Source organism: Hemiscyllium ocellatum, chromosome 7, assembly GCF_020745735.1.
Source record: "Hemiscyllium ocellatum isolate sHemOce1 chromosome 7, sHemOce1.pat.X.cur, whole genome shotgun sequence".
Taxonomy (NCBI): Eukaryota; Metazoa; Chordata; class Chondrichthyes; order Orectolobiformes; family Hemiscylliidae; genus Hemiscyllium; species Hemiscyllium ocellatum.
In genome coordinates, this window is record NC_083407.1 from 97532782 (window position 1) to 97559253 (window position 26472).

At 41.5% G+C, this 26472-nt stretch overlaps 1 protein-coding gene across 4 annotated transcripts in view; it reads left to right on the forward strand.

Moving 5' to 3' along the window:
• Window positions 1–26472, forward strand: part of ube2f (ubiquitin-conjugating enzyme E2F (putative)) — a 128164-nt gene that overhangs the window by 12280 nt on the left and 89412 nt on the right. For 3 of the 4 annotated variants that reach the window (XM_060828066.1, XM_060828065.1, XM_060828064.1), the window contains exon 2: window positions 24379–24517. In XM_060828066.1, coding sequence (XP_060684049.1) covers window positions 24400–24517 — 118 coding nt within the window. In that variant the 5' untranslated portion in view covers window positions 24379–24399. The other variant, XM_060828067.1, reaches the window with a different exon arrangement.

The following is a 26472-nucleotide window of genomic DNA, read 5'->3' on the forward strand; positions in this document are numbered from 1 at the left end:
GCAGAGCATTCCATGAACTCATGACTCGCTGAGTAAAGAATGTACCCCTAACATCTGTCCTATACCTACCACCCCTTAATTTAAAGCTATGCCCCCTCGTAATATCTGACTCCATACTCATCACCATCACCCCACTACTGCTACACTGTGGGTATCTACAAGATGTACTGCAATGACTCACCAAGGCTCCTTCAATAGCATCTTCCAGACCCACAACATCTACCATCTAAAAGAAAAAGAACAGTAAATGCGTGCCTGCTACATACATGCAGTACTTGCAAATTCCCTTCCAAGCCATGCTGGCTTCAAACCATATCATTGTTTCTTTACTCTTTCTGAGTCAAATCCTGGAACTCTTTCCCAACAGTAGTGGTTGTTCCTATTCCCCATGGACTGCAGTGCTTCAAAAAAGTGCTCACTACTGTCTTCTCTAGGGCAGGTATGGCTGGCTAATAAACACTAACCTAGCCATAAAGCTGACATTGCAAGTACACAAGGTGGGGGTGGAAGAAAACTGGGCTCTTGTTTTTCTGCAAGTTAATTGAGTAGTCAAAAATCTGACAGATTGAACATATTTCTATTGTTTAGGCAAGAAAATCTTTTTTAAAGGATATTGTTTACGCGGAGAATATCTGCAGAATTAGGTGCAGAGGGATCTAGATGTCCTTGTTCATGAGTGTCAAAAGTTAATATACAGATACAACAAATAATTTAAGAAAGCTGATGGAATAATATCTTTTACTGTGGGACTATATCCTTTGAGAGAAATTAATCATAAAAATAAAGAGGTTATGCTTCAGTTATACAGGGTATTGGAGAGACTAATCTTAAAATGTGTACAGTTTGGTCTCTTTCATTCAAGGAAGAATGTCAATGCATTGGGCATGGTTCAGGGGAAATTTAATAGATTGATACTTGGGATAAACAGTTGACTTATGAGGAGAGATTGCGTTGTAGGCTGGGTGTGCCTTCACTGTAATTTAGAAGAGAAAAGGGTGATTATTTTGTGGACATGGAAAGAATGTTAGCTCTTGTCTGTGAGTCTGTACGAGGGGGACACAGCTTTAAAACACAGAATCAACTTTCGAGGCCAGATGAGAATTATTTTTCTCAGACAAGAGTTTGTGACTTGGAATTCTGCCTCTGAGGCAGGATCATTGAATATTTTTAGGCTGGAGATAAACAGATTTTTGTTAGACAAATGAATCGAAAGAGAGTAATAATTAAAGTATGAAATTAAGAATACAAACTAATTAGCCATGATCTACATGTAGCAGTACAGCTACATCTTTCCAAATCAGTGGTCAGACCACATTTGAGTTCAGTTCTGTGCACCTTTTGTTTAAGGAAGGATATTTCCTTCTCTCTGGAGAGAGTGCAAATGAGGTTTACTAGACACAAGGAAAGGTGAGAGAAATTGGGCTTATTCTCAATGGAGCAGGGAAAATGAAGAGGTGACCTTGTTAAAGTGTTCAAAATTGAGTAATTTTGACGGAGTAAAGAAGGATATTCTGTTTCCACAAGTAGTTCACAGTAACAAGAGATCACAATTTCAACATTGTCAACAAGAGAGCTAGGAGTGTGAAACCTCTTTACTCAGCATTGTTAAGGTTTAGATTATGCTGCCTGTGAAAATGGTGGAAGCAGATTCTATAGGAGATTTCGAAAGAGAACTGGATATATACCTATTTGAAAGTGATGAAGCTACATGACTAGAGGTAGAGCTTGAGAACTTGACTGTTTAAAAATGATCTTGGAGGAACTGTTGGGCAGAGTTCGTAGCACAGAATCAGATAAGTTAATCGTTTTTAAGTGTGGCCTACAGAGAATCTGCAGTAGCGGGTAGAGTGGGTTCTTTCTTGATTATATGTTTTTGGAGTTATGTCTCTTGATTAAACTTAAAATATAAGCCATAACTATTAATTTAACCAGGGGCAGTGTTTTGTAGAGGAATAAGACAGGTTATTTTCCAGGTCTGTAGATTGTGAAGGAGCAAAAATGGCCTTTGATGGAGTGATATGTACTTGTCAGACTTGGGAGTTTAAAGAGAGTTTAGGGGTTACTGCGGATTATATCTGCCACAAATGCTGTTGGATGCGAATCTGATCAGATCAGATGAATTGGTTAGAGAGACAGTTAGAAGCAATGAGGAATTTGCAACAGTATGTGATGGATGGCAGTTATAGGAAACGGAAAGTCTCAGCTAGTCACATACATGGGTTAACTCCAGGAAAGGTAAGAGAGGTTGGCAGCTAGTACAGGAGTCTTTGTGGATATACCCATTTCAAACAGGTATGCTGTTTTGGAAAATGTAGGTGGTGATGGATTCTCAGGGGAACGTAGCACCAACAGCCAACTTTCTGGTATTGAGACTGGCTCCAGTACAATGAGGGGTACATCAGGTTACAAGAGATCAGTTGTGTTGGGGGATTCTATAGTCCGAGGTACAGACAGACGTTTCTGTGGCCAGCAGCAAAAAAAGCACAATGGTGTGTTGCTTCCCTGGTGCCAGCATCAAGGATGTCTCGGAGAGGGTGCAGAATGTTCTCATGGGGAAGAGGGGCCAGCAAGAGGCCATTGTACACATTGGAACCAACAACAAAGGAAGGGAAAAGGTTGAGATTCTGAAGGGAGATTACAGAGAGTTAGGCAGAAATTTAAAAAGGAGATCCTCGAGAGTAGTACGAGTTAGTGAGGGCAGGAATAAGAGGATAGAGCAGATGAATGCATGGCTGAGGAGCTGATGTATGAGAAGGATTCACATTTTTGGATCATTGGAAGCTCTTTTGAGGTAGAGGTGACCTGTAAAAGAAGGACAGATTGCACTTAAATTGGAAGGGGACTAATGTACTGGCAGGGAAATTTGGTAGAGCTGCTTGGGAGGATTTAAACTAGTAATGTTTGGTGCGGGGGAGGGGGGGGGTGGAACCAGGGAGCTAGTGAGGAAAGAGATCAATCTGAGCCTGGCACAGTTGAGAACAGAAGTGAGTCAAACAGTCAGAGCAGATAGGGACAAGGTAGGACTAATAAACTGCACTGCATTTATTTCAATGCAAGGGGCCTAACAGGGAAGGCAGATGAATTCAGAATGTGGTTAGGAGCATGGGACTGGGATATCATAGCAATTACAGAAACATGGCTCAGGGATGGGCAGGACTGGCAGTTTAATGTTCCAGGATACAAATGCTACAGGAAGGATAGAAAGAGAGGCAAGAGAGGAGGGGGAGTGGCATTTTTGATAAGAGATAGCATTACAGCTGTGCTGAGGGAGGATATTCCCGGAAATACATCCAGGGAAGTTATTTGTGCGGAACTGAGAAATAAGAAAGGAATGATAACCTTCTTGGGATTGTATTATAGACCCTAATAGCCAGAGTGAAATTGAGCAACAAACTTGTAAGGAGATCTCAGCTATCTGTAAGAATAATAGGGTGGTTCTGGTTGGGGTTTTAACTTTCCAAACATAGACTTGGACTGCCATGGTGTAAAGGGTTTAGATGGAGAGAAATTTAAGTGTGTTAAGACAATTTTTGTGATTTAGTATGTGGATGTACCTACTAGAGAAGGTGCAAAACTTGACCTACTCCTGGGAAATAAGGCAGGACAGGTGACTGAAGTGTCAGAGGGGAAGCACTTTGGGGCCAGTGACCATAATTCTATTAGATTTAAAATAATGATGGAAAAGGATAGACCAGATCTAAAAGTTAAAGTTCTAAATTGGAGAAAGGCCAATTTTGACGGTATTAGGCAAGAACTCTTGAAAGCTGATTGGGGGGCAGATCTTCACAGGTAAAGGGACGGTTGGAAAATGGGAAGCCTTCAGAAATGAGATAACAAGAATCCAGAGAAAGTATATTCCTGTCAGGGTGAAAGGGAAGACTGGAAGGTATAGGGAATGCTGGATGACTAAAGAAATTGAGGGTTTGGTTAAGAAAAAGAAGGAACCATATGTCAGGTATTGACAGGATAGCTCGAGTGAATCCTTAGAGTTTTTAAAGGAAGTAGGAGTGTACCTAAGAGGGAAATCAGGAGCGTGAAAAGGGGACATGAGATAGCTTTGACTAATAGAATTAAGGAGAATCCAAAGAGTTTTTACAAATACATTAAGGACAAAAGGGTAACTAGGGAGAGAATAGGGCCCCTCAAAGATCAGCAAGGCAGCCTTTGTGTGGCGCCACAGGAGATGGGGGAGATACTAAACGAGTATTTTGGATCAGTATTTACTCTGGAAAGGGATCTGGAAGGTATAGAGTGTAGGGAAATAGAAGGTTACATCTTGCAAAATGTCCATATTACAAAGGAGGAAATGCTGGATGTCTTGAAACGGTTAAAGATGGATACATCCCAAGGACTTGCTCAGGTGTACCCTAGAACTCTGTGGGAAGCTAGAGAAGTGATTGCTGAACCTCTTGCTGAGATATTTGTATCATCGATCGTCACAAGTGAGGTGCCGGAAGACTGGAGGTTGGCTAACGTAGTGTCACTGTTTAAGAAGGGTGGTAAGGACAAGCCAGGGAACTATAGACAAGTGAGCCTGATGTTGGTGGCAGGCACATTGTTGGAGGGAATCCTGAGGGACAGGATTTACATGTATTTGGAAAGGCAAGGACTGATTAGGGGTAGTCAACATGGCTTTGTGCATGGGAAATCATGTCTCACAAACTTTGTTGAGTTTTTTGAAGAAGTAACTAAGAGGAATTATTGAGGGCAGAATGGTAGATGTGATCTATATGGACTTCAGTAAGGCGTTTGACAAGGTTCCCCATGCGGGACTGATTAGCAAGGTTAGATCTCATGTAATACAGGGAGAACTAGCCATTTGGATACAGAACTGGCTCAAAGTTGGAAAACAGAGGGTGGTGGTGGAGGGTTGTTTTTCAGACTGGAGGTCTGTGACCAGTGGAGTGCCACAAGGATCGGTGCTGTATCCTCTACTTTTTGTCATTTAAAGTCTGGTTGAAGATTTGTAGCTCGGGTGTCCGTTGTTGTGGTTCTGTTCGCCAAGCTGGAAGTTTTTGCTGCAAACGTTTCGTTCCCTGGCTAGGGAACATCATCAGTGCTATTGGAGCCTCCTGTGAAGCGCTGCTTTGATGTTTCTTCCGGTATTTATAGTGGTTTGTTCTTGCCGCTTCCGGGTGTCGGTTTCAGCTGTAGTGGTTTGTATATGGGGTCCAGGTCCATGTGTCTGTTATTGGAGTTTGTGGATGAATGCCATGCCTCTAGGAATTCCCTGGCTGTTCTCTGTCTGGCTTGTCCTATGATGGTAGTGTTTTCCCAGTCAAATTCATGTTCCTGGTTGTCTGAGTGTATGGCTACTAGGGATAGCTGGTCGTGTCGTTTTGTGGCTAGCTGATGTTCATGGATGCGGATTGTTAGCTGTCTTCCTGTTTGTCCTATATAGTGTTTTGTGCAGTCCTTGCATGGTATTTTGTAAACTACGTTAGCTTGGCTCGTGCTGGCTATTGGGTCCTTTGTTCTAGTGAGTTGTTGTCTGAGTGTGGAAGTTGGCTTGTGTGCTGTTATGAGTCCTAAGGGTCGCAGTAGTCTGGCTGTCAGTTCTGAGACGCTCCTGACGTATGGTAGTGTGGCTAGTCCTTTTGGTTGTGGCATGTCCTCGTTCCGTGGTCTATCTCTTAGGCATCTGGTGATAAAGTTGCGTGGGTATCTGTTTTTGGCGAATACCTTGTATAGGTGTTCCTCTTCCTCTTTTCGCAGTTCTGGTGTACTGCAGTGTGTTGTGGCTCTTTTGAATAGTGTCCTGATGCAGCTTCGTTTTGTGTGTGTTGGGGTGGTTACTTTCATAGTTTAGGACTTGGTCTGTGTGTGTTGGTTTCCTGTGTACCCTTGTGGTGAATTCTCCGTTCGGTGTTCTCTCTACTAACACGTCTAGGAATGGGAGTTGGCTATCCTTTTCCTCTTCTCTCGTGAATCGTATTCCTGTGAGTGTGGCGTTGATGATTCGGTGTGTTTTTTCTATTTCTGTGTTTTTGATGATTACAAAGGTGTCATCGACGTATCTGATCCAGAGTTTGGGTTGGATTTGTGGTAGGGCTGTATGTTCTAACCTTTGCATAGCTGCCTCTGCTATGAGTCCCGAGATTGGTGATCCCATGGGTGTTCCGTTGATTTGTTCGTATGTCTGATTGTTGAATGTAAAGTGTGTGGTGAGGCACAGGTTTAGTAGTTTAAGTATGCCGTCCTTGTTGATAGGTTCGGCCTCCTGTGTTCTGTTATGTATGTCCAGTAGGAATGCCCTAGTAGCCATACACTCAGACAACCAGGAACATGAATTTGACTGGGAAAACACTACCATCATAGGACAAGCCAGACAGAGAACAGCCATGGAATTCCTAGAGGCATGGCATTCATCCACAAACTCCATTAACAGACACATGGACCTGGACCCCATATACAAACCACTACAGCTGAAACTGACACCCGGAAGCGGCAAGAACATCCATCAACAGACACATCGACCTGGACCCCACATACAAACTACTACAGCTGAAACTGACACCCGGAAGCGGCAAGAACAAACCACTATAAATACCGGAAGAAACATCAAAGCAGCGCTTCACAGGAGGCTCCAATAGCACTGATGATGTTCCCTAGCCAGGGAACGAAACGTTTGCAGCAAAAACTTTTTGTCATTTACATAAATGATTTGGATTTGAGCATGAGGTACAGTTAGTAAGTTTGCAGATGACCCCAAAATTGGAGGTGTAGTGGACAGCAAAGAGGGTTACTGCAGAGACCTTGGAGTGCAGGTTCATAGCTCACTGAAAGTGGAGTCGCAGGTAGATGTAATGGTAAAGAAGGCGTTTTGTATGCTTTCCTTTATTGGTCAGAGAATTGAGTACAGGAGTTGGGAGGTCATGTTGCGGCTGCACAGGACATTGGTTAGGCCATTGTTGGAACATTGTGTGCAATTCTGGTCTCCTTCCTATCGGAAAGATGTTGTGAAACTTGAAAGGGTTCAGAAAAGATTTACAAGGATGTTGCCAGGGTTGGAGGATCTGAGCTACAGGGAGAGGCTGAACAGGCTGGGGCTGTTTTCCCTGGAGTGTCGGCAGCTGAGGGGTCACCTTAGAGGTTTACAAAATGATGAGGGGCATGGATAAGGTAAATAGGCAAAGTCTTTTCCCTGGGGTTGGCGAGTCCAGAACTAGAAGGCATAGGTTTAGGATGAGAGGGGAAAGATATAAAAGAGACCTACGGGGCAACTTTTTCACACAGAGGGTGGTACATGTATGGAATGAGCTGTCAGAGGAAGTGGTGGAGGCTGGTACAATTGCAACATTTAAGAGACATGTGGCTGGTTAGATGAATAGGAAGGGTTTGGAGGGATATCGGCCAGGTGCTGGTAGGTGGGACTAGATTGGGTTGGAATATCTGGTTGACATGGACGGGTTGGATCCAAGGGTCTGTTTCCATGCTGTACATCTCTATTACCAGCTTGGCATCTCTTTCAGAAATCGGTACCACCATGATGAGCTGAATGACATCCTTCTGTACTATAAAATACTATGATCATTTTGAATGGTGGAGCAGGGTTGAAGGGCTGAGTGACTGTCTCCTCCTGTATTGTGTGTTGATATAAATGTAACAGACCTATTACCACCACCATGCCTTTTCCACACTGCAAATGTTTCATCTTCAGCTGGTTATTCAAATCTCTCTTTGAAAGCCGAAAGAACTGATGCTGGAAATCAGAAACATAAGCCTAAATTGTTGGAAAAGCTCATCAGGTCTGGCAGTATCTGTGGAGAAAAATGAGGAGTTAATGTTTCGGGTAACAAAAACAAAATTTTCATTGCATTGCCATTCTTTTTTTGCCACTGAAGTGTAGTTTTTTTTTAGCAATTTGTGGTATTCATATTCCAAACTCCCAGCTGCAATATCTTTAGTTTAAAATTAAGTGTGTAAAACCCAAATTACTTTTATCAGGACCTGGGCACTTGAAGGAAATAAATCTGCAGGGATATAGGACGGCACGGTGGCGCAATGGTTAGCACTGCTGCCTCACAGCGCCAGACACCCGGGTTCAATTCCCGCCTCAGGCGGCTGACTGTGTGGAGTTTGCACGTTCTCCCCGTGTATGTGTGGGTTTCCTCCAGGTGCTCCGGTTTCCTCCCACAGTCAAAGATGTGCGGGTCAGGACATGCTAAATTGCCCCTAGTGTTAGGTGAGGGGTAAATGTAGGGGTATGGGTGGGTTGCGCTTCGACGGGTCGGTGTGGACTTGTTGAGCCGAAGGGCCTGTTTCCACACTAAGTAATCTAATCTAAAAAAGGGTTCGAGCAGGGTAATGGGACTGAATGGATTACTCCCCTAGGGAGCTCACATGGGTGACTCTGGATTCGTATATGGGTCTTCTAAAAATCAGTATTTTGTGGCCAGTCAGTGGTTTTGTTTCTTTCAGATTGGTTTTCAGAGTACAGATGTGGTTTTGCTGTATGTACTATATTAGTTTAAATTGCATTTAATTTGGAAACTCATTTTGGAAAAGTCGACACAGCTTTTTCACTTAAAAGCCTGACCACAACGGAAAAGATTGAAATTTACTCTGTGATAATGAAATTAATTTCCAGCAGGCCCATATGTTTCATCATTCTGTGGACCAGCCATCTGGGTGATAAATTGCAAGTTTTGATGGAAGATTGATGTTTATGGTGCTGTTATCCTGTGTAAGAAGAAATGAATGCTGCAGACTGCCAATCTTGAGCATCCTCCACTGGCACCAGTGGGAGGAAGGGCTTACTGAAGTGATAGTTCTTGTGTCTTCAATTCCTGAGATGGCAATTCACAAGGAAATACTAGAAATACCCTGTATTTCCAACTGATCTTCAGTATCTTAGAGTTGATGGGTTAACTCAACAGTCGGAATGAACATCTGTATTTGGAAGGGAGGAAGTAGTGCTGATTAAGACTTGGACCTCAGTTGCATAATTTGATGTGTGAATACAAATGCATTAATCACTGAACATTGCAACACCCATAACAAATCTGTAAGAATAGAGGTCATTTCTGGAGGAATTGAATAGAAAAGCAGGGTGATGTGTTTAAACTAGCAGTAAACGACAAAGCATTTGCAGTGATATTAGTATCTTAATTACACCAGCACTTCTTTTAAATCCACACCCCATTTCATTCTGTCCTTCTCATGCCACCTCATGTTATCCCTGTCCATGCTACTCCTTGTCCCATTCACTGTCTCCGATGTGAGTTCCCTTCTGTTCCTACACATTCTCCCTCCATCTCGAGTCAAGATAGAAACCCATCTCACCCTGCCATTGCCACCCTAAATTGTCCTGCCCTTTGCATTACCATGCCCCACCCTCCAATCAGGTTAACATTATTGGTGCACTCCCTCCAAACTTACACTGCATTTTTTTCCCTCCACCAACTGCCTAAGCCAATTGCCCTCAGCAACTATTGCCACAAGTGCCTCGTGCTCTAGCACAACAAAGTAGCTATGCCGCAAAACAGCTCTAAGCCTCTCCGAAATGAAATTGGGGTATTGAAGGGCCTGTGAACTGACAGGGCTTAGAGTTCAGCCCCTCTCACTTACTGATTGCTCTGGTCTACATTCATCAGACAAAGTTGATGATATTTCCCAATGGAGAAGGAGAAAAAGGAAGCAGAGTTAGTGCATACAGGTCAGGAAGGTGGTGATAGTGTTGTGGTCACTACCACTACTAGTAATCCTGAGTATCAGGCTAATGCTCTGGAGATATGGGTTCAAATCTCGCAGTGGAAAACATTTGAAATTTCAATTCAATTCATAAATTTGGAATTAAAAGACCATTTAATCATTGCTGATTGTCATAAAATTGTGAAGCAGGTGGGTTTTTATTTTGGGTTGGAAGCCTTGTCAAACTGACTTGGTCAGGCACACACATGACGTCAATTCCACAGCAACATGATTGACTTTTAAGTACTCCCTGAAAAGTCACTGACTTGTATCAAGATGCTGCAAAAGTCTGAAGAAAGCAGTTAAATTTGATGGACCACCTGAAGGAAACCTCCTCTTTACTAATATTAGAGAGGGTGTGTCAAAGTCGGACTAGTCAACTATGGTCTGGCTATAGTTACACCCTCAGAATCATGCCTTATAGCCAGTGTCCCACACACCACCATCACCATTCATAGGTAAGCTGTATCCCACTGGCAGGGCAGACCCAGCAGATGACTGATATAGCAGTTGGTATGGAATTGTCCAGAGTCCTCAACATTAACTAATGTCTGTAACAAAGAGTGGCTTAGAAGCACCACTACTGAGAGAGCTGGCTGAGTCTGAAAGGTCGTATGGCAGGTGGTGAGAGAACCAACTAAAGAGAGAAGTGTACTTTATCTCATCCTCACCAGTCTATCTGTCACAGATGAGTATGTTGAGGATGGTATTTGTAGTGACCATGACACATTCTTTATGGAGACAAAGTTCTGTCTTTGTTTAGCATTATCACCATACTAAATGGGAGAAAATTTGAACAGATTGTTACAATACAGGGTAAGCCTTTCTTCTAATTTTAAACTGGACACATAGAAGCTCACCCCGTGCTGTAATCTGTTACATTTCGAGAGGCAAAGAGCTATCACAAAGGTCACTATTTAAAGTAAAAATTAACTATTATTCTTGAAGTCCAGCAGAGAACATTAAAACCACTGTTTACAACTCCTTTCTCTTAAACCTATCTTTTACCTCCCACTCTATGATACTGTTCTGATGTTTTTTTTAGAATAAGCCCTGATTAAGATCTACACAAAAAAGGTCACGTTTTAAAACCAGTCAGCTTTTGTCGTGTTTCCTCTGGGTTTTCCTAGGTTGTCTCCTCTTCGGTCTTTTGCTGCACAACTTTTCTTAGGGACAGATACCTTTCAGAGAGCTATTTGGCTAGCAGTGTATACTTGTCGGTGGCTTGGCAGTTCTCTGTGATTGTTCAAAATGTCCAGTTTTATTCCCCCAAAACATCGGACCATTTCATTGATTTGATGTCAGCAAAGCACTAAATTCAAATTTGATTGGATTTTGGTATCTGGGGCATAATTTAAACTGGCTGAATTTGAATTTGCTTTTGTTCCATGGCAATGCAACTCCAGCTATTTGTTTCAACCAAGTGTAAAATTGTTACCTTGTTCAGGACACTGTGCTTTCAGTCAATCCTTACTAGCTTCCTCTCTCTTAAAGGTACAGTACACTGTTATACACATTCATAACACAGATCAAGCAGCACAAGATTGTGCATTAATGGCACTGTGGGCCATTAGCAGCATCAGAATTGTATTAAATAACAATTTGTAACTTCCTGGCTAAAATATACCCTACTCTGCCATTACAGTTAGTCTGGAGGACCCATCTTTATTCAGAGGAGTGCAGGAGGGCATTCCATGAGCAACATCAGACAAACCTACAAATGAGATCGCAACCAGTGAAACTACAACACAGTACTGCTCCCCTGCCATACAGTGGAAGCAGCATTTGATAGCCAGAGCTAAGCAATCCTGTTTTGTAAATAAATTTAAAAAATTCAAATCCAATCTAAGCTCTGTGGTCCTGCTAATGTGTTTGTGAACAATTAAATCATAAACTAAAAGAGAAGACTCTACAAATATCCCCATAAGCATTTGCATCTATATTCAGCTGGAATTGTCTAGTGGCTAATCCAACTTGGACTCCTCCTGAGGACTCCGGCATCACAGATGCTAATCTTCAGTCAATTTTCTTCACTTCACAGACACAGACCCTGACAACATTCCAGCAGCAATATCGAAGGCATTCTCTGGAATTAGCAATGCCCATTGGCACATACCCAGCCAATGGATTTGATTTATTGTAGTCACGCATAACGAAGTACAGTGAAAAGTTTCTTGTTTGCAGGAGTACAGACAGATCATAGCATTCAAGGATATATTGATCATTGGGCGTTTAGAGCGAGACATAAAAGGTTACAGCTGCATAGGAAGTGTGCAAGATCAACATTATTTGAAGTTAGAGAGATCTGCCTTGCAGGGAAGAAGCTGTTCTTGAATCTGTTGGTGCATGTGTTCAAACTTCTGTATCTGCTGCCGGACAGAAGAGATCAGAAGAGAGCATTGCTGGGTTGGGAGGATTCTTTGTTGGCAACCTTTCCATGGCAACAGGATGTGTAAATGGAGTCCATGGATGGGAGGTTGGCTTCGATGATGGTCTGGGCTGTGCACACCACCCTCTGCAGTTTCTTATGGTCCTGGGCAGAGCAGCTGCTGTACCAGGTCGTTATGCACCCAAATAGAATGCTTTCTGTGTGCATCTGTAAAAGTTGGTGAGTTCCTTATGGACGCACCGACTTTCCTAAGCCTCCTAAAGAAGAGGTGGTGTTGTGCTTTCTTGACCATCACATCTACGTGGGAGGTCCATGACCGTTGTTGGTTATTGCCACTCCCAGGAACTTGATGGTCTCAACCCCCCTCCACCTCTTCTCGGTTGATATAGAGAGGGGTATGTCCTCCTCAAGTCAATTATCATTCTTTTTTTTTGTTTTTCCGATATTGACAAAGACATTGCACCACGACACTAAGCAGTCTGTCTCACATATTCTGACTCATTGTGGTAGGCCGGATGTCAAACAACAATCGTGTCCTCAGCAAACTTGTTGATGGTGTACACGTAGAATTTGGCTACACAGTTGTGAATGTACTGGGAGTTCAACAGGGGGCTGAGAACACACTTTTGTAGGGTACCAGTGTTGAGGATTATCATGGAGGAGATACTGTTTGCCGTCTGGGTCAGAATGCTGAGGATCCAGTTGCAGAGGAGAGTGCTGAGGCCTAGGTCTCAGTGGTTTGAAATTAGTCTGGCAGAGAATATGGTGTTGAAAGTGAAGCTATAGTCGATGAGTAGAAGCCTGATGTAGGTGCCCTTGATATCCAGATATTTCAGGGATGAGTGCAGGAATAAGGAAATGGCGTCCGTTGTGGGCCTGTTCCACCAGTAGGCAAATCAGAGGGAATCGAGGTAGGCAAGGAGGCTCAAGTTGATGTGGGTCATGATGAAGCACACCATGTTTATGGACGTCAGAGCCACTGGGGGATAGTTATTGAGGCACTTTGCATGTGTTTTCTTTGATACGGGATGATGGCGGTCTTAAAACACTCTGGATTGTTCAGCAAATCTTATTCAATCTCGGGAATCACATCTAAGGTTAGACATTGGGCTTAGACTTTTGCGAGTTAGTTGAATGCAATAAATGCTCTGCTGATTGCAAATGCCTGAGGAATGTACTGTATTGCAGATCTGTAAACAAGCTTGGTTAACATAGCACTTTGTGTACTTTGGAATGCTGACCTCCATATCACAAGCACATTAAAACACAGGAGAAAGTACAGAAACTAGCTCCAAGGATGCTGCCAGAAGATGCAATTGTTAGAAAAGATTTGTCATCTTTTTCTAAGGTATGACCAAAGGTAGGCCTTTGACTTAATGCGTGGGGTTTGACCAGTGGATAAGAAGAAACTGTTCACTCTTCACGGGATGAGTCTAGCAAAGAGTGCATAACTACAAATAAGCCACAAACAGATGGAACACCACATTTAGGAGGGATTTCACAAGAAGTCATTGTCTTGTGAACTTGCTGCCACGTGCAGTGATTGGAGCAGGGTATTGACTCAATTAGGGATAGCTGGAAAGGCACTTATGGAAGAAAAGGAAGGATGGGAAGATTTGATTTATTATTGTCACATGTACCTACATACAGTGAAAAATTTTGCATGGAGTACAGGTAGATCATACCATGCAAAGTGCATTAGGGTAATAGAACAGAAAAAGAATACCATGTTATGATTGCAGAGAAGATGCACAAAGAGCAAGATCAAAATTAACTTAAAATTTGAGAAGTCCATTCAGAAGCCAAATAACAGCAGGGAAGAAGACCGTGGGCAGCACGGTGGCACAGTGGTTAGCACTGCTGTCTCTCAGCGCCTGAGACCCGGGTTCAATTCCCGACTCGGGCGACTGACTGTGTGGAGTTTGCACGTTCTCCCCGTGTCTGCGTGGGTTTCCTCTGGGTGCTCCAGTTTCCTCCCACAGTCCAAAGATGTACATGTCAGGCGAATTGGCCATGCTAAATTGCCCATAGTGTTAGGTAAGGGGTAAATGTAGGGGTATGGGTGGGTTGCGCTTCGGCGGGTCGGTGTGGACTTGTTGGGCCGAAGGGCCTGTTTCCACACTAAGTAATCTAATCTATAATACTTCTACCTTCTGCAGATGTTCTTGAATCTGTCAGTATGTATGTTTAAACTTTTGTATCTTCTGTCCGATGGAAGAGGTTATAACTGGGGTGGGAAGGAGTCTTTCATCATGTTGGCTGCCTTTTCAAGACAGCCAAAAATATAGATGCTGTCAAGGGATGGAAGATTGGCTTGCATGATGGACTAGGCTATGGTCACAACACTCTGTAGTTTCAATTAGAATAGGAAAAGGCATAGTTGGAACATAAGCACTGCTAGTTGGACTAAGTGGTCTGTACCTATGCTGTCTTTCTTTGTAATTTTAAGTGGTGTTTGCCAACAATGTACCTCCAAAGCCTAATTTTCTAGCACTACTTCATGGAGTAGAGCTATACTGAACATAAATTAGATTTAAAAAATGGAAAGAACTACGGGTGCTGCAAATCTGAAATAGAAATTGCTGGGAAAACTCAGCAGGCCAGGCAGCATCTGTGGAGAGAAAGCTGAGTTAACATTTTGGCTCCAGTCACCCTCTTTCAGAACATATATTGGATCAATGTTGGAGTTTATTTTTAGTGCACAAAAAGATGGAAGAAGTTTTTCTAATTGGTCTACTTCTGTTACTTATATCATACAGGCATTGTGAAAGTATTGTGTTCATGGAGTGCCGATGTTGTCTGGCTCTTTGGATGACTGGGATCAAGTAAGAATAGGGTGCTTCGATCAAAAAGTACAAGTCAGGGAACATTCACAGTAATTTAAAAGAGTTGGAGTATGTGCAAAATAATTTGACAGCTGCCAAAGATGCATTCTTTTAATTTGGTGACCAGCAGCCAATTCCTGAAATATTTCCAGTCCCATGTATGTAAGCCAATATTTCACTTGCACCTTTGATTGCATTCTGTAAAAGTGTGTTAGTTTTTGGTACCTTCTATACATGGATGCATAAAACTCTCTGCTGCTGAACAGTTTCCAATCTTTGTTGAATGGAAAAGTTCCAATTTGTCCTTCTTTGAATCAGAGTGACCACACCTCTCCAACATTGAATTCTTCTGCTTTGTCTATTTACTTCATGTGTTCATGCCCCTGAGCAACCAGTCTTCTGCTCCTTTTGGTCTTGACAGTAACTTCTATAAAATGCACATCACCATTCTGTCATCTAACTTGTTGATGTAAGCTGAGACCCAATACAGATCCGGGAGAAATGCTACTAATCAAAGCATATTCCCTTTATGCCTGTTGCCCATCTCTTGCCTCCCAGTCAGTTACCAGTTATAAGGTTAGCTCAAATTCTGTGTTCGCATTTGTCTAGTAACTTTTTTTGTATAGAACCTTTGTTAAATATGTTCTGAAAGTCCTTTACACAACACCAACAGACAGTTCTCTGTCTACCATATTGTCCATGGTGTGGAGGTGCTGATGTTAGACTGGGGTGGACAATGTTAGAAATCTCAATGCTAGGTTATAGTCCAACAGGTTGTTTTGCAAGTACAAACTTTTGGAGTATTGCTCCTTTGTCAGGTAGCCCTGGTGTCAGCTACCTGATGAAGGAGCAGCCCTCCAAAAGCTTGTACTTTCAAATAAACCTGCTAGTCTATAAGCTGATGTGTGATTTTTAACCGTTCGTTCTTCTTTGCTCTTTCCATGCCGTAGTGTCGTATCAGGCAGAGAAGGCAGATGCTTGTCTGTTTCCACAGCTGTCTTTTGTTGGCATAGGTCACCAGTTGGTGCCAGACACTATAGTTGAAGGGTACCAGCTCTTTGCAGCCTTATTACCTGCCATAATTTATATCTGCAGAATTTATAAGTTGGTATTGAACCTGTCTATTAAAGTTATGGATGTTCTTTCTTTGGCCAGCAAGTTTTGAAATGGGACTCAAAACTGGAATACTTAGCGCAGAAGCAGAAATATTACCCATTGAACCCACAAGACCATCTTTGTCCACCATGTTAGTGACCTCAAAAAAAGTGAGCTCGTGACATTTTTTCTGATCAGTGTATTCTCAACTACGTGTATAGTAATTCTGTCTTAGATGATTGATTACAAACCTATTTCTAAAAATAATATTGATCTGTCAAGCATTTACTTGAAGTACCCCTCCATTTTTAAAAAATGGGATGGAGTGACATTTGCAATTCTATTTAAGGAACAACAGTTCCTGAATTGAAATCATTGGAAAATTTTGATTCATGCATCTGGATATCCCCACTAATTTCCCTTTAATAACAAGGAGGACAAACTATCGGATTTCTGAAGATTTGTCCATTCTAGTTCTCGTTATTTTCTTCATTGACTTTTTAAATTAAAATATTGAATCTATTAAATTCATGTAAATAACTGTTAGTTGGCCATTTTCTCTGATGTGAAAACATGACAAATATTCATAAAACAAGTCGGTCATTGTTTATTTTACATTAAAGTGTTACCTGAATATGACTTTAATGGTACACCATCTTCTCGCCTCTGTCTTCCAGTTTGGTCATGAAAGCTTTAGTTTTGGGCACTAATATCTCCCTCATTGTTTGTTCATTTTCTATTCTTGGATGACTTATTGTTTTAATTTAGTTGCTTTATTACTGTTTTAATTTTGCAACAACTTTATTGAACCCAGTTAACACTGTACTAATTGTAGCTTCAAGGCAACCCAATTTATAACAATTTAATCATATTACGATTGGGAGGAAAAGTACTCCAGGAAAATATCATCCTTTTGAGAATTTCAAAACGCTGGTTGCAGATAGTATTTTATCTCCATCCTGTTTTTTATTTAAATTGTGTTGTTAATTTTATTTTGGTATATATTCTCCTTCATTCTCTGAATTTGTAAAGAATTTCACCATATGTTTTCTGTCATACTTTAGAAAACATTAGAATACAAGTGGCTAGCCATGTTGTACTGGGACAGTGGTATTCTTGGGGCTGTTGTTACTCGACTGGGTGGGACATGTTCATTTGTCTTAGACTGAAAAGGAGCTGTATTCAGAATTCTGTCTTAAATGGAGACTCCCAAGAAGACAACAGAAGCACTTCGAGGATTTTCTGAAAACATCACTGAAGAGGTCAAACATGCCCACCAACGTATTGGCAATTCTTGGCTGTGACTAACCAAAATGAAGAAGGTTCATTTGAGATGGTGCTGAACAGATTGAGAGACTTCACTTGTAATGTGCAGATTTAAAATTAAGGCATTTGGAGACAGCCCACAGATCTCCAAAAACACAGCTATCTGACACACGAAGTGCACCAGCTTCCTCCACAACCCCACGTGCTCACACATTGAACTGAATCAAACTGCAATGGAAATAATTTGGTTTTCTTTACATGGTATTCTGCATTCCTACTATGGTATTATAATATGTCGGAACACAGTAAAAGGGTTCTTGTTTGCCCTGGTGATTGTTAGCGTCCATAGCTCTGGTTCATCTCCTTTATCACCATATACCTCAATTACACAAAGGTTGCCAACAGTCTGGTTCAGCTTCAGACTGTTGCCAGGACCAGGGATGAAATCTCTGGCTCAGGAGCAGAGTTTCTGGATGTTGGGCAAGCAGTCAGACAGTTAAAAAACAGCAGAGAGGTTGAGAAGTAGTAATGAGTTAAAACTGGATGTTGTCAAACCTGATACTGCCTTTTCAGATGCCACAGTGCAGTATGTAAATGAGACACAGAAGGGCCAAGCGTAAATCCTTGAGGAACATCTGATGTTGTGATGCAGGGACAGAGAGAAGCCTTTGCAAGTGATTTTTTTTTTAAGCAATGCTGAGTCCTTTGACATACGTAGCAAAGTCATCCATTACCACTCTTGTGTGCCTTCCACAGCTGAGTGGGAGATGTTAAAGTCATATTTCCAACAAATCTTGTTATTGAAGGTGGGGTTAAGGTATTTTGAAATGTTTAACATGCTGAAGTCTTCGAGTAAAAGCAAGATAAGCTGCAGTAAATTGATATTGTAATTCTGTGGTACTCTCCAACAACAACTACAGAAAGGGCCTGATGTTACCTATCCACACCACTGCTTTGCCTGCTTATAAGTTTTTCCGGTGATGCTACAATAACAACAGCAGAGTGCTAAGCAAGCTTCATTTGTTATCCTGAATATTCAAGTAGGAGGAAAAGATTTGAACATTTTGCAGCTCAGCACTGTTCTGGTTGCATTTTGCTAGGCGGCAGTGTTGTATTTATTTCAATCCCTTTTACTCACAGCAACTGCAAACTGTTTATGCTGCATCCTCAACTTTCCATTTTATTGGTATGTGCTGAGGACTCCAAATGTGTCAGATGGAACTGATTACTTTTATTCATTACTGTGAATTGCTCATTATTGTATCCCTGGGTGAGCAGGAGTTGCAAGTAAGAGTATGCTGGATAGATTCCAGTAGCCAATTCCACTCGACAGACAGGATGTAAATGGTAAGGAAGTTCCTGATATGTCGATTTTAGCCCCTGCATATATTTTGTTCACTTCTCCCCTATTACTCTACAGGATCTCAAAGATCTGATTGGTACTTAAATTCCTCATGTGACTGTATTTGATACTGTCTGTCAGCAGGGTGTTTGATGTCCCAGCTGATCCTGGTTTCCACCCTTCCCTGCTGAGGGCAGCTCGCAAAAATTGGAGCTAGACCTGGAATTTCCAACCAGGACAGTGAATGGTATCAGTGCAGTTTTCAGAGTGAAATGTAATACATATGCGAATCAAGGTATTTTTGGGCTGTCTTAGGTTCTTTGGTGGGGATAGTGTAGAGGGAGTTTTACTTGCAGTTTACTCTCAATTTAAAAGAATAGAGGAAATGACCCTGTATCTGGCCTTGTCTTGTCCCTATCCCAGGGGTGTTTGATGGGGGCAGTGTAGACAGCTTTTGTTGTCAGTTTAAAAGTGTATAAAGGTGTAGATTGGCCATAATGTGTGACCTTCCCATTAATGCAGGAATCAGTGTGCATTTGATCATTGTTTTCAGACTCTGGCTCTGTGTTCTGAAGAGAGGTACTATGAATGATAGTTATCCATTGCAGTTGCATTTATATGTATTGTCAAGTCTTTTTTTAAGATGGAGTTAAGGTAAGTTTTCTTTCTCTGAGGGTCATTTGTTCAATGGGATTCTCTTAGAGTCATAGAGTTGTACAGCACGGAAACAGACCCTTTGGTCCAACTCATCCATGCCAAACAGAGATCCTAAACTAATTTAATCCCATTTGCCAGCATTTAGCCCATATCTGTCTCAATCCTTCCTTCCTATTCATATACCAGTCCAGATGCCTTTTAAATATTGTAATTTTACCAGCCTCCACCACTTTCTCTGCCAGCTCATTCCAAACACGCACTACCCATTGCATTGAAAAAGTTGGCCGTTTTTAAATATTTTCCCCCTCTCCCTAAAACTATGCCCTCTAGTTTTGGGCTTCCCAAACACATGAAAAAGGCCGTGTCAATTTACCCTATCTGAGTCCCTCATGATTTTATAAACCTCTATAAGGTCACCCCTTGCCTTCAATGCTGGAAAACAGCCCCAGCCTATTTAGCCTCTCCCATTAAATCCAGCGAATGCAGCAGAGGCAATGCTGATGGAGTTTCTCCTACAGTCTGTTCTTTTCCTTGACTTACGGACATCTTTGTCATAAGCTCTGTGCTGACTTGATGCAACCAACAGCATCCACATTCCACAAGTGAACTAAAATAAAATCCTTATCAGCGGTGACCTTTGAGAGACATAGTTTGCTGAAGTATGGGAGTACTCAACGTATTTCTGGAATATTTGGCTGACCAGATCTGAATTCTTTAGAGGAAATGGAGTAACATGGAATATACAAACCATTAGAATAAGTGGGGTTACTATATTTGGAAGTCATGTAACCCAGGGACAGTGCTGATTTAACTTTATTTTCTTGTATGTATGTCAAGCACAGTCCGTTCTGTTATAATATGGTAATTCCATTCTCATGCAATCTTGTATTCTAAGAAAATTGTGTAATCGCAGCACCATTTAAACTACACGTTATAACCAATACACGCTTTAAAACTTTCCGCTTTAGAAACAGTGTCCCCAAATCATTGTGTTCTAGTGAATTTGTGTTAACAAAACGTTATAGCAGAACTACCTGTACTTGAATATGGGGAACTCAACTGTCTAAATATGCTGATAATGAGACAGTAAATAGGCAGTTTGGCTAATAAGAAGGAGTGAGAAAAGCCGAATATTGCCAGGACACACACAATATAGTGAATGAGCAGAGAAATGTGGTATAATGTGGAAAGTAAATAATACATTTTGGAAAGAAAAGGAACTATGGAACTATTCACTTGAGGGAAAGCACTGCAATGTGGATGAATGAGCTATAAACAAGCAATTTCTGAAAATGAGTTTTGGAAGCAAGCCGAAACATGGCAGTAACATTAGGCCTTTATAAACAGGGACCTCGACCACAGGAGTGAATAAGTATAGATCTAGATATTCGTATTGTTTTGGTGTTAAAACTGTCATTGCTTTATTGAAACTGACAGCACTTTGAGAGACTACACTGGCGCAAACCAATGCAGAAATCTATAAGTTGCTGTCAGTGAGGGTGGGTTCCACTGTCGTGATTTGTAGAGATTCCCACAGTCAGCAATCTCCATTGCAATCATAGTCAGATGAAAATCTCCATTTCTGTTTATCTTGCTGTAACACAACCACCTGATGAAGGAGTGGAGTTTCAAAAGCTAGTGCTTACACATAAACCTGTTGGACTATAGCCTGGTGTTGTGTGTGATTTTTAACTTTAACTTGCTGCACAAGTCTTTGGAAAAATCTGCACCTTTTATATTGAATGAAGTCTAAGTGGGCTTTTAATTAAATTTCAATGATTGTCCAAGTTTATTTTTGACCTGAATGTTAACTGTTTCTCATTACAGATACTCCCTGGCCTGCTGAGTATTTCTAGCACTACTTGTTTTTATTTCACATTTTCACAACAACAGTATTTGTTTCTCCGATTTTAAAGTTTATATTATTTCTTTTAGCTTTCTTAATCCAATCATCATCATTTATTTCTCTACCTAAAATGTAAGATGAAATTGAACATAAGTGATTTTACCTTCCTGGTTGAAGTTATGAGAAGAGATATGCAGCACTGGCACTCTCTCCAAAAAATAGGTTAAGGAGAGATTTGATAGTTTTTAAAATTAGTAAAAATTTGACAGTAAATAAATAAAAACTATATTCTGTCCTTCATGAGTTGGTGGTAAGTCAACACTTTAAAATGGTCTGTGAGGTTTTGGGACTGTGGAATACTGTTTCTGTATTGAATGGTCCGTGTAGACAGAGCAGTGTATATTTTTAAAAGAGAATTTGTATACATGTTTGAGGCAGAAGACATCAGTGAGTGACCAGTAGGATTAATTTTGGAGCTGGCACAGAGACAATATGGTAAGTGGCCATTTGTCTCATCAGGAACATCATACAGTTGCAAGGATTTGGGTCCATAAAAGGGTACTTTTGCCTGGCAGAGTTCTGAACACTTTGATTTGTGCTGTAAGTACCCTGGATGATGAAAGCAAGTAGCACCAAGCTCTATTTGTGTATATAGCCTTCTATCTTTCAACTACTGGTAACTACAGTGCTTTGGATGGTGATGATTTGCCTGTTTGAGGATCCTGATGAAGAGCTTATGATTGAAATATCAACTGTCCTGCTTCTCAGATGCTGTCTGACTGGCTGTGCTTTTCCAGCACTGCACTTTTTGACTTTAAAGGAGCTGTATTTTAAAGCTCAATTTTAGGTTGCGTTTTGACCCATGATCCTGACCTTTGGGCACTCTGTGTGGGAGAGTACAAGGGACTGGATGGCAAGTCAGACGACCTGTTCGAGTCTACCTCTGGGCCTGGCCATGGTGGCCATTGACTGACAGGTTGAGGTAGCAAGCTGTGAAGGGTATCATTTAGACCTGACTGTCTGCCTGTCTTATGTAATGACACCAAAAGAGGGAGCACGCAGTGTCCACTGATGAGCTTGAGGCTTTCCATGATTGGTGCGTACAGCAGGTTCTGGCATGCAACATCAGCCTTGGGAATGACATTTTAAGTAGTAAGTTTTTAGTTTGAAGCCACTTCAACCCCAGGGCATCAATGTGGACTTCAACAGTTTCCTCATTTCCCCTTCCCCACCTCACCCCAGTTCCAAACTTCTAGCTCTGCACTGTCCCGATGACCTGTCCTACCTGCCTATCTTCTTTTCCACCTATCCACTCCACCCTTCGTATCACCTTCATCCCCTCCCCCACCACCTATTGTACTCTATGCTACTTTCTCACCACCCCCCACCCTCCTATCACTTATCCCTCCACCATTCAGGCTCTCTGCCTGTATTCCTGATGAAGGGCTTTTGCCTGAAATGTCAGTTTTACTGCTCCTTAGATGCTGCCTGAACTGCTGTGCTTTTCAGCACCACTCTAATCTGGTTTCCAGCATCTGTAGTCATTGTTTTTATCAAGGTATTGGGGCTGTCAACTTGTTAATTTGTTGAATCTTTTCACTTCAGTATAAAGATCGACCTCTGGCACACAGGGTGTCAGCAGGTAGTGGATGGACAGAAACGTGGTGCTACCTTCGATAATTAAATTGGCCATTGTGAAAAAAATTGTCTAGCTTCATATTGCAACATCTGGCTTGAAATCTAGTTAACAGAATGCTGGCTGATAAGAAATTGAATAAATGCACATATGGAGGGGTTGGAGTACTGATGATGTTACTGGACCAGTAATCCAGAGTCCAGACTAATGTTCTGGGAACATGGGTTTGAATCCATTGTGCAATTTAAATTCTATTTTTTAAAAAAAATTGGTTTCCATTGGATTTGTTTTTAAATTCCATGTAACTACTGTTGATTGTTGTGAAAACCCATCTGCTTTAGTAACATTCTTTAGGGATGGAAGTGCATTGTGCTTACCTGATCTAGTCTGCATGCGACTCCAGATTCTCGGAGTTGATTCGTAACGCCCTCTGGTTAATTAGAAGTGGGCAATAAATGTTTATTCACCAGCAACAACCACGCCCTAAGAATGAATAATAAAAATGAATTGCAAAAGTATTCAGGACAAAACAAAATGATGAATACGTGGGTGTCCATTTCTACATAACTGGGTAAATACAATACAGCAGGTATGACAGGTTAAAGTCTAATAGCCTGCAAGCTTGTGTCCTCGTGGTTGATACTTGGTTTACTTCATGAGTGAAAAGAAGGAACAGTGATTATATTTTCTGCTCTAATTTCACTGCAGTGTCAGCCAAAAATAATCCAGCATCTTCAGAATCAATCCCTTCATAGGGAGTGAAAGAGATTTAGACAAGCAAGTCGAAACAGACTGAAAAGAACCCACCACTTCTCGTTGGTACCATTTGGATTTCAAAAATGTCTAGGGAAAGCACTGAGAATATCAAGCATCTCTGTCATTCTCCTTTAACGCCACAACTGCAATGTCAAGCAGGCAGAGCCATTTGAAATGAGTACACATTCAAGCTAAAGAAGTCAGGAGACATCAATAGATATGTAATTCTATTTAATAACAATTTGAAACTATTTCCAAGTAAGAGTTTGATATTGTTTTAAGAAGCATTGTATTGTCCACTGTTCATTTTTACCAGTGTATACCTACCTGATTTATTTGTCCAAGTGAATAGATTTTCAATTCCAGTCAATCTGAATATTGTGTCACACATCCTTGTGTTGCATGTGGCTTTCGAGCGAAAGCTAGTTTCATTGTATAAAGCAATGTCTGACACTGGAAGCCTGTCTTTCAGTTCATTGGTTGTACTATTCCCAGGCACAATGTTGTTAAGGAGGGAGTTTCAAAATTTTAACTTGCCAACAATGAAGGAACAGTGATTTAGTTACAAGTCAGGATGGTGTGTGACTTCAAGGGAACATGCAGGTGGCTGTGATTTTGCATGCCTGCAGCTGAAGTTCTTCAAGGCAATAGAGGTTGCAGCCTTGAAAGGTGATAAGCTCTGTCCAATATCTCGCCATCTTTGTATACTAACAGGGTGTAATTCCTTGAGTTATTTCTGTCTGCTAAGCCAGTGCTTTGATAGGCTGGCTTGGGGTTATAATGGAATGTGGTCTATTTTGGAGTTGGAACAGAGATGTGTATAATGATGACAGTGAAAATTCTGAAATTTTGTTGTTTTAATTCCTTTTTCAGGATCAAGGAAGTGTATCAGCCATGTTGACTTTAGCGAAAAAACTGAAGCGTGAAGAGGGCATGAAAGGGAGAAGCAACACAAATCCAGGGACGGACTCATCCCGTCGTGTATCCATTAGAGATAAGCTGCTCATCAAAGGTGCATGATTCATCTCTACTGCTGGTAGTTCATGATCTCTCACATAGCCTATGACTAAACCAACAGCAAGTCACACATTTAGTAAGTGTGAGATAGTGACTAACAAGTTGTAACTACAGAGGGTTTGTGAGTCGTATTAAATTGATGATGTGAATATCCTTGTGAACCTGCTGTTTCAAGTATTTTCTATGATGCTGTAGTTTTGTGGATGTTCTCATTCCTATGGATTCTTTTGGTTGCACAGTTAATGCGGCAGAGAAGTTCTGTGTGCGGGTGTCTGTTGCGTTTCTGAAAATATTCATGAATTTTTTTGTTGTAGTGAGCAGCTGAGAATCAAAACAATGAGTCAAGACTCCTAGTTTGTGTTGTATGCATTGATCTCTGTTAGGAAGAGAACATGATCAATCCAGCTTTGATCTCTAGCCAGCGACTGCCACTAAAATGTATGTTGTCATTGATGACTCTGGTGAATAAATACCCTTTAAGTACTAACTACCAAGGACAACACCATGGTCATGTACTGTTTCTAATCTCCCACCTTAGTTAAGTACCACTGCCTGCCTGTGCTGAGCACCTTGGACAGGCACCAATTCCTGGTATCATGAACGTTGCTTACAGAAAGAATTCAAAAAGTTTGTGGGAAGATTTGTAGCTCGGGTGTTCATTGTTGTGGTTGTGTTTGTCGAGCTGGGAATTTGAGTTGCAGACATTTCAGTCCCCTGTCTAGGTGACATCCTCCGTGCTTGGGAGCTACCTGCGAAGCACTTCTGTGATCTTTCCTCCAGCATTTGTCAGTTCAGTTGTCTGTTGCAGTGGCCGGTATATTGGGTCCAGGTCGATGTGCTTATTGATTGAATCTGTGGATGAGTGCCATGCCTCTAGGAATTCCCTGGCTGTTCTCTGTTTGGCTTGTCCTATAATAGTAGCGTTGTCCCAGTCGAATTCATGTTGCTTGTCATCCGCATGTGTGGCTACTAAGGATAGCTGGTCGTGTCGTTTCGTGGCTAGTTGGTGTTCATGGATGCGGATCGTGAGCTGTCTTCCTGTTTGTCCTATGTAGTGTTTTGTGACGTCCTTGCATGGGATTTTGTACACTATATTGGTTTTGCTCATGCTGGGTATCGGGCCCCTCGTTCTGGTGAGTTGTTGTCTGGTTTGTGTGCTGTTATGAGTCCTAGTGGTCACAGTAGTCAGGCTGTCAGTTTGGAAATGCTCTTGATGTATGGTGGTGTGGCTAGTCCTTTTGGATAACTCACTCACTCACTCACGCTCGCTTTCGGCCAGGAATTACACTGTTACCTTATTGAGAACACTTGGTGCTGTATCAGGTAGTTCTGCTTGTTTTTAACTCTTCAAGATACAGTACACCCACATCTTCATATCAAGTCGAACATTTGGCCTTCAAACCAGCTCTACTATAAAAAAAATCACTAGTGATTGGGTTCTGGTCCATTCTCTACTTTCCAGTCTGCCGTCCCATAACCCTTAACTCCGTTGTCTATCAACACTCCAACTTGTTTCGAATACAAAAAAAAAGCCTTTATTAATTTCAGGGGAAGAGACTTCCGCAGACTAGTAACACTCTGAAAGGGGGAGAAAACCTTATCTCTGTCTTAAATATATTTACCAATGGAGCAGCTACAACCCTCGAGTGAAAATTTTCTAGCATTGAACCTATTGGGGAAAGAAATTTCTCCAAAACCGTTGACCTCGTATTCTGAGCTGGTACTCCTGTATTCTAGTATCTACCTTATCAAACCCTTTCAGAAGCTTGTAAGTTTCACTGTGATCACTCTCTCTCTTCTAAACTCCAAAGAATAAAGACCCAATTTGCTCAGCCTCTCAAAGGAAAATCCTCTCATTCCAGGGAACAATGTTGAAACTAAGTGTAAGCCTTCTCAGAAGCTAGCTTGACACTGCACTGTTGCTTTGGTAATCTTTCAGTAATTATCTAA